Consider the following 15,330-nt stretch of genomic DNA (forward strand, 5'->3'; position numbering starts at 1 on the left):
TAGAAAGTGAATCAACGGGCATCAAAGACAGACCTCAGAACAGAGGAGCAGCAGATGGCGTTGGCTTTGTTTTCTGAGAACGTTTGACAGACCCGGGTGCAAAATATTTGTCGGATATCTATTAGCGTGTTTTTTTTCTTCTTCTTCTTTAAATATTTAAATCGGCAGAGAGGCACAGTTTGAGCTTGGTCTTGGCAAATCAGCTTGAAATAGTCTGGCTCTCAGTGTGCTGTTCTGGGTAGCAAGCCCAAGTGTACACAATACAACGAAACTAATACAAATCTGTGTGGAAATCACTTTAAACCTGCTTCTATGACGTATTGTTCTCCTTCCTACGTTATGCCTCAATCACGTGAAGATGACTCTGCAAGATGATGCATCCGAATTAATTATAAAAGAACAGAGAGATACTCACCCGTCATCTCTTCCCATGAAATGATGAAGTGATGTCAGTCCCCTCTGATTCTTACCAGAGCGCTTCACCAGACCAAAACACGCACATCCAGTCTTCGTGCTCCGCATCAACAGAATGTGACGCAGTGCTGACATTTATTTGCACACATCAGGCATTACTGCTTTCTCTAGAAATTGCCTCTATAAACTCAACCTTTACTGACTCATGTGTAGAGGCTGAAAGTTCAAGTCGGCCGGCTCTCGAGGTGGTTTCTAGTGTTATCTGTAGGGCCACAGGTCAAATTCTTTGGTTTCAAGAGTCAAGTCTCAATTCCCGGCTCTTAATTCTTAATGATTGGATCAATGAATATTAATGGTTAGCTGACCAACGTCTGTATAATGGCACAATTCCACCGGTGGGTGTCCACTAATTTGAATAAACTTTGGAAAAAGTTACTCGCGCAGTCAATAATATAGTAAGTTTGTCAAAAATAATTGGGCTACAACGATTATTTTCTTGCTGGGAAATCTACAGATTTTTTCTCTATTATTTAATTAGTTGCTTGTGTAAAAAGTATTTTCTTTTTTTAATAACAAACCAAAACACTACAACATTGAGTTGCCATATATGACAAGGAATACCATTAAAATCTCACCCTTTAGAAGAAAAAAAAATGGATAATTAAAAAAAATCTGCGTGACAAAATAACACATCAAACACAGCCCAGTGCGAACACATTGTTTACTGTATTACTTTGATGGACTAATTTGCATTCTTTGCTCTTGGTCGAGGCATCATTTGCAGCAGGAAACATGACCTTTAGCCACATGTGGACAAAATCTGTGTGAAAACCCAACTAAATTGACCTATTACTCCGTTCTACTGCTTCGATCTCATTGTTTTTAAGTGCAAACAGAAAATGATGAGCTTTATCTATGAAATACTGAGATGTCTTTTCCTGGTCGCTCAGTGGACACACAGTGTTATAAAGACACATGGATCCTTTCTGCCTCTGTGCCTCCCTCAGGTTCTGTCTCCCAATGTGTCTTTATCTTATTTTCTCTCTGTATCTCTCTTTCTATTACTCTCTCCATTGGCCTTTGTCCGTCTCACTGTCTTTGTTCTCTACTCTCTGCCTTTCCCCAGATGCTGACAGTTTATGTGTCTAGTTGATCCAGAGGCTGTTAATCTGGTAATCCGCGATCGATATCAGCCTCATCTCTCTCCGACAGATAAAAGTGGCCTATCTGATAATTATATTTTCCTCTCTATGTCTGTAAAAAAGCATGCCCTTTCCCTCAGAGCTTTTGTCCCTGGGATTCTTCTTCTGGTATTGATTGGGTCGGTCCACATGCACTGGGCCCTGGTAGACACATAGCTCTCATAAAGATATGTGGCATTTGCACAACATTGTGTGTATAGATTGTGGAAACTACGGAGCCTCTAAGGGGACATGGTTGAGAGCAAAAAATTTGCTTTTGCATAAAAAGTTTGGAGTTCTGTCTCAAAACTTTTTCATTAAGGGTCCCAATGAGAGCTAGTAGTAGCTTGGAAAATATATGGGGCACTGAATTTAATAAAATTTTTTTTTTTACAGTTTTATCTTTCTGCCGTTATCACAAGTTGCTAACTGAAGGTCCATCTCCGGCGGAGCTGCCGCCTGCTCTCCTCCCAGCAAAGTAGTGAAGCAGAGGGACTGCGGGTTGTTCTAGTTAGCTAATTCTTGTCTCATTTGTCTTCTTCAAAAGTGACATATATGAATATCTTGCATAAGTACATTGACCTTTTTATTATTTGTAAATAATAAAACCTAAATGAAAAACATTTGCAATATCTTACAAAAGTACATATTTTGGTATTCAACCTCAGTTCTGTCCCCTACCCTGTCCCTTCGAAGGCTCCATACTTCATTTTTGTGTTTGAGCTCATGGACTAAGAAAGCAAATTTGCACGCTTTGAAATAATTTGTATTATAAAACTATTAAAATGATAAATTATTAAGTACTTTCAATTGATCAATACATTCATCAAATAATCATTGCAGTGCAACAGCACTTACAATGTCATACATATTGATGCAACAAAAGTAGTTATTAGTATACTAAGAAGTGAAGACAGTGTGTTGTCCGTAGCTGAACTCACTTATCTAAGTGTCGCACTAGAAATCTGTAATTGGGTTATTAAAGTTTGAGAAGGTCTTTGGTGTAATGCTCTCAAGCGTAACCGATAAACCACAGAAGTGAACTCATCAACGTCAGAGGACTATTTTCGAATGAGGAAATTGCCAAAACATAATTGTTTTCAGTCCAGTCATTTCATGGTGTAGTTTTTGGCTGCGTTTTTTCCCCCCGTAGGACTCCTGTCAGGTGATTTGAATGAAGAAACAAGGTGATTTGCTAATTAAGTGTAAAACAATACTCGTGAACTTGTGGCATCTGAGTCACTGACATACCCACGAGGACTTAAGGTAAATTCCCATGCACGTGTGTGTGTGTGTGTGTGTGTGTGTGTGTGTGTGTGTGTGTGTGTGTGTGTGTGTGTGTGATGTGTGTGTGTGTGTGTGTGTGTGAGATGAAGAAAAAAAAAGTGGGACTTTCTGAGCGTCATGCTTTTGAGTGCATGTTTTTTTTTATCTTTGCAGAAGTATGAGTTGAGCTGAGGTCACTCTCGATCAGGCAGACGCTCACCGACGGGACATTTTTGTGATGCCTTTGCTCTCGGTCACGGTCAGTGAAAAGAGGATTCATCTGTTGTCATCTTTTGATGTTACACAGGAAGTGGTTTTCCCCTTTACCTCCTTTGTGAGTACTTGGAGATTGCGGTTGGCTGCCTTTTCATGTCGTGTTTATGATCTTAGCTATAAAAGGGAAGACTTGCTGCACATCCTCTTTGTTGACCCTGTAAACACACATTTACTGGTTTTACCCGAGAACTTAATCACTCTGGGTACAAAAATGTACTTTTTGTACCCAGATCGTAAAAAAAAAATAGCTTTTAAATATCTAATCCATGTAAGTAAAAGTATATCAGTGGTAAGAACATGATCAAAGAAAAGAAAATAGGCATTTTCCTTAAAATATACAAACTCACAGGTTATAAGAAGTTGGACACTGGAGTTGGTTAATCCAACTTGACTTGTTTTGACATTAAATCCCCCTAGTTCGTTAGGAGAAAGTGTTTATGTGAGATCAGTGTGTTTCAGCCAGTAGCTCCGCGTGCAGCCAGTAGGGGGAATCGACCGCTCGCGCTGACGCCATCCCTTCCCCTCCTCTCCCCCCCCTCTCCCCCCCTCTCCCCTGCCTTCTCCCAGGCTGTGGAAAACGCTGCAGCCCGCTGGTCCGTGTCTGGGTCCCTCTCTCTCTCTCTCTCTCTCTCTTGCTTGCTAAAGACCCTCCTACTGGCTGGACTGGAGGAGGAGGAGGAGGAGGAGGAGGCGGTCTGCTCTGCCTCGCAGCCTCGGACGAGCCCCCTTGTCAGTGTGGAGGAGAGAGAGAGAGCGAGAGAGCGCCTGAGTGAGAGAGAGAAAGCGCACGCGAGAGTAAGAGAGAGAGAGAGAGAGAGAGAGAGAGCAACTGTGTGACAGAGGGGAAGAGAACGAGGCAGGCTGCTTAGAGGAGTGAGAGAGAGAGAGAGCCAAGGACGAAATAAGGAACACATTTTACAAGTGCAGGAAGAGGGAGGATCGCAGACGAGGGACTCTTCTGCACCGGGGCACCTGGGACACGGTCACCGCGCTGCTGCTTCACCGCCCGTCCGCTCCCTGCTCCCCAGTGGACTGGCTAACCAACCGGTGGATTTAGTCCTTTAACACCAGTCGCGCCACATCATTTTAGGAACTGGGATCCTTCCTCCGTGTTATCACCGCCCTCCCCCCCCACACACACACACCCCCCTCTCCGGCTACTGAGATTGCTTCTTTTTTTTTTTTTTTTTTTTTTTTTTTCTCTCTCGCGCGTCTGCCCATCCGGCTCTCCGTGTTGTGATTCTGCACAAAGTGCATCAGTCGGCAATCCGGTGCTGAGGATATCTCCCCCCCCACACACACACTCTCTGTCAAACAGGACAGCACGCAGCCACCGTCGGATCAGTCTACAGAGGAGAGAGAGAGAGAGAGAGAGCAAGAGGGGGACAGTGAGAGAGAGAGAGAGAGAGAGAGAGATCCACCGACCCACAGCGTGTCTGAGAGAGAGGCAGATTAAAGCCCCGGCGAAGGACCGGAGTGAAACAGCTCCCACAGAGAAGTGAACCTCTACGTCCTCTCCCGTTCTCCTTGCCATCCCTTTTCCTCTTCTCCTCTTCTCCCATTTTTTTTCCAGTCGCCACTGCCACCTGCGCCTCCTCTTCTCCTCCTTCCCCCCCTCTACCTCCTCACCCTCTGATCGCGCGCTACTATCCGACACCGGCCACTCGCGGGGCACGGCATTGCACTTGTGGAAATATTTCCATTGATCCCAGCAGTGAGAGGGGGGAGAGAGAGAGAGAGAGAGAGAGACTGAGTGAGCATCCGCCCCGACACCGAGGCTCCGGACCGGTGAGCTTCCCCATCAGAAGGCAGACGTTCTCAGCTCAGTTCTCACCCGAAACCCTCCCTCCCTCTCTCCCCCCCCCTCCCCCCAACCCCCCTGTCTTCTCCCTGGAGGACCTGCTAGAGACACAGCGGTGCCGACTGCGAAGAGACAGGAATCGCACTGCCTCCATCCCACTGCTAGCTACTTGGCAGCTCGCGTCCCGTCCCCCCCCCCCCCTTGTCACCATTCCCTGCCTCAGTGCTAAGGATTCCAGCTACATGGGCAAGCGATTGGAGCAGCAACCAATGTACCCTCAGTACACCTACTACTACCCCCACTATCTCCAGACCAAGGTACGGTGCTCCTCCGCTCCGCTGGCATTCCTCAAGCCTACTCATCCACTCCTACACTCCTGTCCTGCCTCCCTCACCTCACCTCACCTCACCTTACCACCCCTTCCTTCTTCAGCCTCCCCTCTCCTCCACCACCCTTTCTTCATCCCCCCCAACCTCTCAACCCCCCTGAGCTGAGATCAAATTTGATGGATAGCCGGCCTTGGCTGTGGCGGTTTCAGATGGCAGGTACCTTGTTGGAGTTCGGACGTCTATGTCGGTGTGTGTGTGTGTGTGTGTGTGTGTGTGTGTGTGTGTGTGTGTGTGTGTGTGTGTGTGTGTGTGTGTGTGTGTGTGTGTGTGTGTGTGTGTGTGTGTGTGTGTGTGTGTGTGTGTGTGTGTGTTGGGGTCTCTGAGGAAAGAATCAGGGACCAAGGCTCGAGTTAGTCCAGCCAACCAGACCGTTACTGGGAGCCGTCAAGTCACCTCCATCCATCACTCACCTGCAAACTGATGAGATCTTGATGTGATGCAGCTCGGTGGCATACTAGTTGATTGATTTGTTCGAAATAACTGCCAGACAGCTTTTGAAAACAAATGAGAGAATAATGATTCAAATTTAATTACCTAATGAAGTATTTGCAAGCTGAATGTAGGCCATTGTTTGAACGCTTCAAAGCCACGTTTCTGATTGAAACATTTAATTATGAAGATGCTAATTCACTTACCAGCACAAATGTGTTACCGTAGTGCTTTTTACAAAGCCAGGACAAACCGGCTATGAACCTTTCATTTAAAAAAAACAACAAAAAACAAAAACGGTGACGGTCGGTATGGCTCTGACGGAGAGCAGTCATGAGGGAGGTTGCCCGTGTTTGCTCTAGCTGTAGTATGCATCAGTGCCTCTGGGATGGAAGCCCAGGCGTGGGCCCTGACGGCTGCCAGGACACTGGCTGGGCACACCAGCCAGACCTCATCAAGGGATTAAAAGGGAAAGCCTTTTGGGGGATTACTCTATTTGTTTTTTTCTACCACATGGTTAACGCTAAATTATGTCCATTATTGTGACGATGTGAACTTTGTGCAGTAGTTAAGTCTCATTTGGTTGGTTAAGTGCTATTGTACGTGATATATATTTTTTCTTTACCTCACATTTTTATGTTAAATATCTCCTGTTGCATGCATAGAGGAATAGAAACTGCAGTGCAGGGTATCAAACCTCAGTACGGTATCGACCCAAATTGTGGCTATCAAAACGTGTCAAGCATTGGAAGTTGGCCTTAAATGATTGGACAGATTTTTTTAGGCTTGTTTGCTTACTCTGTAATCAGCTATTTCCTGATCTCAATTTGGGAACTTCTCTAACTTGTTATTTAACACCGAAGCATTGTGAAAAAAAAAAAAATGCATTGTGTTGATATTGGTTCCAAAACCCAGCTGTTTTATTGGCAGCAGTGCCGAACAATTCCAAGCACTCAGCCAGAGAAATTAACGTTAAAATGTGGCAAATTACCCCTATCTATAACAAGGGAATAAGGCAGATAGAGAGTTATAGTTTGATAAAGCACAATAAAGCGAACGACCAGTTTTCATCCATTTTCCCCGGCAGCTGGATTATGAAGCGCTGTGCTTCCAGCAGGGACGACCTGCCTGGAGCCCCACCTGGCAGTCCACTAGCTCTCACCCTGATTTATAGTTTAATACATTTGTGCTGCTGCCATATGGCTTCCCTCGCCCTCCCACCCCCTCCGCTACTCCTTCCATCATCCCCCCCCTCCCTCCCTCCCTCCCCCTTCTCATATCTCAGAGTTGCTCATCTCGGGGGCCTCTCAATCAGGGCATGCCCCTCCACTCTCCCCTCCCTCCCTCCCACTCTCTCTCCCCCCGTCTTCCCTCCTCCCGCCTTTCTGCCTGCCTGCTCTGTTGCAACAGCCCCCCCCTTCGCCCATGCTGCAGTTCACTCCCAAGGTCAGCGCAGATCCGATCTTGCCACCGTCAGCGATTGATGTATCCTTGAGCGAGCCGCCCGGGTCCTGTGTCATGCAAACGAGGCCCCAGTTTGGGCGTGGGCGGGCGAGAGGGGTGCGCATTTCCGTGAGCGAAAAATCAGCAGCCAGCATTCATATTAATTTTCATGGTTAGTTAGCGTAGCCAGAGGCCATCGTAGGATGATACGGTGGAGCTGCAGACCGGGGGTCAACAGGAGGAAGGGAGGCGGGGGAGAGGGGCCAGAGTGTTGGGCAATGTGGCCGAGGGGCTGTGGAGAGCAATCTAACACCCTCATTAACCTCCATTGATGGTTCGTTGGCAGAAAGGGTAGAAAGACCTCGGCTGAAAGGTTCATTCCACGCGGCCAACGTAAAAATACACACAAATTCTTGGCAGGGCACCCTTATTTTTTTTCCGCACACCACACTCCAATTTAGTCATCAGTTTAAACCCCACAGGTCTCTCTATTTATCTTCATTGCTGCATTCTCAAGGTATGGCCTCATTCTCCCAAGAGATGTGTGTGTGTGTGTGTGGTGGGGGGGGGGGGGGCATAAATATCTTGTAGCGATAGGGAGGGGGAGTGAGGCGTAACTCATACTTAAGTGTTGCCATTCTCCTTCTCACGCCTCCATTTTATGACATATTTGAGATTCTGTGCATTGGAAATTCATAGAACATCTGTACTCCGTTACCGCGGAGACATAGCTAACGTTATCAGAATAAACTGAGGTGCGTGCTGAATTCAAGATCCCTTTATACCCTCTGTATGTCTGTGTCATATTCCAAATTAATGGCATTCTCAGATGCTGTCCAGCATGAGCTACTAAACCCAGATTTGAATGTGAAAGTCAGAGAATGAGATGAAAAGATAACATTTGGCTTTCTATTGATTAGTGCAGCGGGGCGTAGCATGTGCTTCTCTTTAGCTGAATTATTGATTTCCCGAAAGAGGATTTATGTGTCTGTGTGTGCACGTCGGCTTGTCAGCATGTGTGACTTTTTATATGAGGTTACGGCTGGTGGGGAGCTGGCAGGATGCTGCTTTGATGAGAGGATCCTTTAAAAGGCCCCAATCTCTGCCTATTCCCCAGCCGATCAGTCCATGGAGTCATTTGCTGAAATTCAGCCTCTATATTCAGCCGCGGTGTCTTTCCGCGCGGGTTTGATGCGTGGCGCTGTTCACAGCTTGCCGTGCATTCAACTCTAATGATAGGTAATAGACTTGCATCATAAATAGGAAAATTACAGCAAAACACGCCTCGCACTGCCCTGCCCCCCTCCCCTCCACAATTACAGCACACGGCTCAATTATTGTTATTTCATCATAGTGTTTAGGAAAAGAATATGAATTTCAGCTTTACGGGGGTGCTAAGTGCCTGTTGGTCTTGGCGTGCGGTGCATCTCATTTTTTCTCAATTTCAGTTTCATTATTACGCACACGGCTCTCAAATTAATGATCATTTCTTTGGAAACCTGCAGTAAGTTCTGCCTCTGTTGTGAAATCTAGCCGTTGCCGTTACTGCATGCACACAAGGCGCCTGACACCGCTGTACCTCTGCGCTGTTACACCACCGATAGGCTAGGTCATTACACGCCGAATGTCAGCGCTCTCACACTCACACGCACAGACTTGCACTGTGATCTGGGAGCGTGCATGGGACTAGTACATGCAGAACCTGAGAAGCCGAGAGGGGCGGATGGAGGTAGACTTAGCAGTCCCTGGCCTAAAGTAAACACCAGTCAATGGAGCCCTTTGAGAGGATCCGTGCCTGTTTCTGTCCCCCCGCCATAGGCACCATTTACACTCTGTGTAATTCTTTAGAATCGGAGAGGGAGAGATGGAGGGAAGAGGTGCTTGCGTGTGTGAGAGAGAGAGAGAGAGAGAGAGAGAAAGAGAGCGGGGGGCTGGATGTTACAGGGAGGGGCCAGTTAAAAGCAAGGAAAAGGGTTTGGTTACATTACACGGGGTGATCCATTGTGCTCCAGAAATAACAACAGAGCCATCTAAATCCTCCTTTAAAGCCGCGACGGAGGATAAAGAGACGCGCAGAGACAACAAGGGAGAGACGGATATACATAGACACGTAGAGAGCAAACGAAAATCAAAGGCGGAGAGCAAGGACCACTTTCTAAAGTCTTTCATTAAATCAGTTATCAGTGACGTTAAAAAAAACAAAAAAAACTCAGCTATGGCAGCTTAGTCCCCTCTGTCTCCGCTGATGTGGATCTGCTTTGAAGAGTTTATCAAGGGCTTTTAGGGCTGGAAAAATGCACCTCTTATATTACACTGACTAAAGCCCGGCCCTATTTTGGAGCCCGGGACGATATGTTGTGATTAGAACCAACACAGGGGTAGTGTAAGTCATTTACCTCACTTGTAATTCCTGATACATGCCTCACGACTGGCTGCCCGAAACACAATACCGTAAATCTTAACCAATCACGTTTTCTCCCTTACTGGCAGGCTTTTTAGCAAGAACTCTATCTTTTTTTTTTCCTCCACTTTTTCCCCAATCCCTCTCCTCACATGGTGTGTCGGCCTTTTGATCATCAATCAACTAATACCCCTGGTTTTTTATCTGCCCGTGCCTACAGCTTTATCCCGCAGTACAATCCCTCCATGTGTAACTGTCAGTCAATGGGGCAGACAACTCCATTTATTTGCTCTGGCCCTGTGCGCACATGCACAAACGTGGGCGCACACACACACACACACACACACACACACACACACACACACACACACACACACACACACACACACACACACACACACTACAGCAGGGGGTTACTCTTAACTCCTCTCATCTCTCAGCTGACAGCTCAGCCCCATCTACCCACCCATAGGTTGAGGTTTGTGTCCGTGTTATTGCCTCCCCGCGGCCTCTCATAAGCCGCCACAGCGCTGGGTGTTGAGACCTGGCGCTCCGCATGCCGCCGTCCACATCTCATTACAGCTAGTGCTCTCTCAACACGGATATCCATTTAGTCAGAAGCGCATAGGAGGGGCGTACGAAGGCGAAGGGAATTAAATGGCAAGCATATTTTTTTTATTTTCCATAGGCAGATGGGGTGTAGGAGCCCTGTATTAAGTTCTGAGCACAGGGGGGGTTATAAATGCAGAGGCGACGTTACGTGTGTGCTGACATTGCACGGCGTGGTTTTACGAGCACAGATGGCGTATGAGCACCTGCGTGTGAATGTGTGATAAAGAAGTCTACCAATAAGTTTGCACTTCATGAAGGTACAGGTTGGATACTAATGCGGCAAGACTGTATGCTCAGCAAGTGGTCCAGTGCTTGGAATGAAAGTCTCAAAAACCAGGTCACATTTTTCTTTCCCGCAATAGTCCATAGTTGTATTGAAGTGTCCTTGAGCAAGACACAGAACAAAGTACCTGCTCACTCACTTGGAGGTCGCTGTGAAAAGGAGCATTCGAGACGAATGCCTGAAATCTAAAAATGATGCGCTCAGTGGTGGAGCTGTTGCCCCCGGGGGGATCCCCTCTCTGAGCTCTCCTTCCCCGGGACCATCTGGAGATAACGGGCGACTCCAGTCTGTGCCTGCAAGAGAGAGGGACTCCTACCTGTTTGGTGAAATGGGGCATATGGGGAGGACGCTGGTGGAATGAGCAGGTCGAGTTTCCTTCAACCGGGAAAAAAAACCAGGGTTAAGACACCGAATCCCCAGCAGCTTCCAAGGTTACTGATGTGAAACGAGCCAAGCGCACACACAAACGCACAGAACAAACCTTACATTTGTGCAGCAAATACATTGCGGATGTACACTTTTCACCACAGGTGGTCTTTAATATTTAGTGCATATCGCGGCTTGAATTTACACACACTTTTAAGTGCATTAGAGTCCCGGGATGCTGTGCTCTTCCTTGCGGGGAACTGAAATGAAACACATTTTCTGTGTGTTTTCTGTATCTTGGTAGTAGAGAAAGATGCATGCGGAGTCGACATACAGAGAGACAGAGAGAGACGGGGAAGATGTTGCTTTAGATGAAATGAGACACATGATGTGCCCTTCAAACCTACCAACTCAGCAGGACTCTCCAAATACACCTGCTTTTCCCCTCTTTCTTGTTTTCTCTTGCATTTTCTTTTTGTAACATAGTATCTGCCTGGAGCTGTCGACTCTGGCCCACTGTTCCACTCTTCTGTCGCTCTGGCAGAGGCCTCGCCTGGCGTTTTCACGCTCTATTTTCTGTCTTCCCCCTTTTGCCTCTGAGGGTGGTGGGGCAAAGGCTCACAATTTTCTCCTTTTTTTCATTCTTTGACTGTTTATGTACGCCCCGCACTTTAGCTCAGACCACTCTTCATCGCTCCTATTTTTGGCCAGGCCTCCCTTCATCTTTAGATTCTCTTTCATGTTGTCCCTCTTTGTAATTACTCTTTCCCATCCTCCATCGCTTTTTGCGTGCCTCTTCCTCTATTTCCGGGAGCCCCTGCTGTCTGCTGGGCATGGTGTCCCGCCATCTGTGCAGGATGACACGAGTGGCTGCAGAGACACCTCTTGTGTGGACCCCTTTAATACATACAGCCCATATTATCATACAGAGGAACATATGGGACATAGTAAAAGGCAAACACACTTAAAGCCTTTTACCATTTCAAGTGACTCTAATTGTATTTATGATGAATATAAAAGTCTGATCACTAGGTCTGTAGCTTAACTTTGCCCGTAACATTGGTTTGGCTCAATATGGTCAATATTCTCAACTGAAGGGAATACTTTTAAGTAAATAAATTTAGTCAGGGATTATCAACTTTGTTGAAAAAGAGATAAACGGATTACAAACTTTGTTGAAACTTCTGTTGGCTCCTGTTACAGCTCAATATATACTGAATTATGTCTGCTAAAGGGGGTATAATACTGAATCATTTTAGTGTGTGGTGGTTCAATACCTTTGTCTGAGAATAGCACTGTTCTGCACAGGAAAAAGCACTGCCTGTATAATGTGAACAATCCATATATTTTTCAAAATAAGGATTTTTGTTTCGATTGACGCAGTTTCTTAATGTGATATTTGGTTTTGTCATTTCACAGTTTGTTTTACTAAAATGCTAAATCGCTCCGTTGTTTATGTGAACCACATAGCTGAAATTCCGAGGGAGGCAGGTAGTATCTTCTTTTGGCCTCATTTAAGGGGAAGATAGTGGAGAGCATGAAAGGCAGAAGAGGAGCTGGGTCGGGATAAGAGGCGTAGCTGGTGGTGAAGGATGTCAGGCTGCAGGTCACGTGCCAGAGAAGGGTAAGGAGGGGGGGCGAGACAGAGAGAGGCCTCGTGAGAGACAGATAGGCAGAGAAGGGCTTTTGTTGTTCTCGTGTAACTGAAGCCTTCGGTGTCTGCTGCGTCTGCTGCCCTACCTTTTGCCGTGGCGGTTCACATGAAGAATGCTCAGGTTGCTGGCCTAGCGACGTGTGGCAGCAGAAAGGGTAGGAGGAGGCGAAGGAGGAGGCGAAGCAGCTCGGCTTGGAAGCGCTCACTGACTCAGACCCAGCCGGGGTAATTGCTCCTGCATTTTTAACGAATGTCTGCTGCGTACACTTTGAGGAGCTGCACTCCAGAGGAACCTCGGCATGGCTTCTACTGCAGCACAAATGACTTTTCACCTCCACGACTGAGGGAGGCTGAGACAGGCTTCATATGTTCATACATTCTTAGATATAAAGGTGCTAACAAGAACCATATAGGGTTCTTCAGCGTGTCCCCATAGGTATACCCTTTTAGTACCTGGTAGAGCATTTTATAAAGGTTCCACCTGGAATCCTTTAATAGGGTTCTAGACCTTCTTCTTAAACCTTGAACCATCTGTGAAAGGTTCCACCCAGAACCCCTTATGAGAGGTTCTACAGTGAACCCTTCTATAGTGCAATGGTTCCACCCAGAACCCTCTTCTGAACCCAAGGGGTTGTACCCAAAACCCTTTTATATTCCAAGGGTTTTATTTAGAAACCACCCAAAGGGGTTCTACCAAGACCCCTTTTATATTTCAAGGGTTTTATCTAGAACCAACTAATTGTTCCAAAGGTGAGCGCCTCTTAAAGGGCCATGGGTGATGTGGTGCAGCTCTACCTACAACCGTACTGGTTCACAATCACAGTTTTTTACGGGTTGTGTGCTTGGAGGATCTTTTAACACTCATACTTCCAGCAATCTTTGAAACTCATCTTAATGGAACCCTTAGTCTTACAAAAAACCCTTTGCTTCTGAAGAGTTTTTCAGAAGCAAAGGGTTCAGTGTAGAACCTCAGCCCTTTGGGAAGAATCCTGTTGGAACCCTCTTTAATAAGAGCGTACCTAACGAGACCCAAATGTCTCTTTTATCGTCTTTAGCAGTGGTTGTGAATTCAATATGTTAACCAAATGATCGCTTGTATGTGACAACTTCTGTACAGACAATGTTCCCATGCTGATCCTGATGTCACTCTCCACAGACAGCTTTGTCATTCTCTTCTTATTTCATCTTATTAAAGGGTTGTAATCCTAGCCTGCGGTCCGGCCCCATAACGAGACGCATTATGGCTGACTGAGAGTGCCTAATAGCGATGAGCTCATAATCAAAACAGTCTACTATGTAGGCGATAGTGTGTCTTCCATTAAAGTGTTTTCCTGGAAAGTCCTGAACATGGAGTATCATTTTTATATACGCACTTCATTACTATATATATTTTGAAGTTTGATCCCATTTTTTGGGCAGAAAAGAGAATCAAAAGTCGTAATAAGAGAATGGTCTTTCATTTACCTTGATGGCCATATTCTGACTAAAGGAAACCCTTTGCCAGTGTAGATCTCACTCTGAGTGAATTTGCATTACATTTCCATTGTGGCTGCACAAACCGATGACCCGGTGTCTTTCACCTAGATATCCAGACGTGGAAACCGGAGGACACACCGGCCACAGACATGCAAATGGTAGTGTAGCCTTACCACTGTGATTAGTGTAGGAGGCCCTGGTCGCCTCTTTCCCCAAACACATACACCGGCTGCCTGCAATATTTACTCTACACAGCTGCATTAGTAGTGGCAGGCTCAATGAAAATACCATGTCACGCATAGCTTGAGAAATGGCTCCGGAAAAAGCCAATTTTGCCATGAATGAGGATAAGCAAATAGGCATGAGGGCTTGAATAGCTGCCAGTCCTGTCGCATTCCTCCTCTCACCCAGCCACAATGATCTCCTATACAAATAACGATACGTGCACCAATTTAGCGCAGCAGATGAACCTTGCGAAGCCTTGTTGAGCAAGTGGGGATTACCAAGAGCAAACAGGCCTTTCTCCCAGGCTTTATTTGAGTTAAATGACTCAAGCCACCCTCGTAGATTTCGCCTGAATGCTTTATCTGGCAGACCCTTCCCATGCTTCAGTCGCTTCTGAGGCCACAACATGTATGTGTGTGTGTGTGTGTGCGCATTAGTCAGACTATGTGGAAAAAACTGAGAGGGACAGGTAGACGGCATGAATTAGATTGCAAGGACGCTATTGCAGGGAGCAAGCCGAGCCAGCGGAGTCAAAAACTAGGATGAATGGAAAGGAGAAAGCCCACAGCTTGATAAGAGTCCAATTGGAGGAGAGATTATTATTCTTTGCCAGTAATTAGAAGCACATAAACAGCCATTGGCAACAGAATTAAAAAGTGTCATTATGATATGTGGCCTCCGTACAAGATGCTGGTCCTCTCGCTTATCAACAGTTAGTCATGTTGCCTCACAGAGCTCCCTGTGCACAAAGAGAGGATGAGGGACCAGTTGGCGGCGGATGAACACCTAAAACATGACAAACCTATAGGAGGGTTTGAGCAGAATACCAGTTTCCCCCTCTATAACCTGCACTGAAGCAAATGGTTCTCCTCTCTCTTTTTCTCTCTGTCCCCTTTTGCCCCTAAATTATTAAGGTCACTCGCATTTGAGAGAGTAGGACAGACTGTGTGTGTGTGTGTGTGTGTGTGTGTGTGTGTGTGTGTGTGTGTGTGTGTGTGTGTGTGTGTGTGTGTGTGTGTGTGTGTGTGTGTGTGTGTGTGTGTGTGTGTGTGTGTGAAAAAGGAAATGTTGGCAGGAATCTATGCTTTCACATGCGTGCAAGTAGCACAGGTCT

At 46.3% G+C, this 15,330-nt stretch overlaps 1 protein-coding gene across 5 annotated transcripts in view; it reads left to right on the top strand.

Annotated features, from left to right (window-relative positions):
* rbms3 (RNA binding motif, single stranded interacting protein) overlaps window positions 1-15,330 on the top strand; it is a 272,652-nt gene that overhangs the window by 73,977 nt on the left and 183,345 nt on the right. For 2 of the 5 annotated variants that reach the window (XM_054605453.1, XM_054605454.1), the window contains exon 1: window positions 5,044-5,255. The exons of the other annotated variants lie outside the window; for them this stretch is intronic. In XM_054605453.1, coding sequence (XP_054461428.1) covers window positions 5,181-5,255 — 75 coding nt within the window. In that variant the 5' untranslated portion in view covers window positions 5,044-5,180. Of the gene's footprint in view, window positions 1-5,043; window positions 5,256-15,330 lie in introns of those variants that run through there. 5 annotated transcript variants of the gene reach the window in all.

This window comes from Anoplopoma fimbria, chromosome 10, assembly GCF_027596085.1.
Source record: "Anoplopoma fimbria isolate UVic2021 breed Golden Eagle Sablefish chromosome 10, Afim_UVic_2022, whole genome shotgun sequence".
NCBI classification, from domain to species: Eukaryota; Metazoa; Chordata; class Actinopteri; order Perciformes; family Anoplopomatidae; genus Anoplopoma; species Anoplopoma fimbria.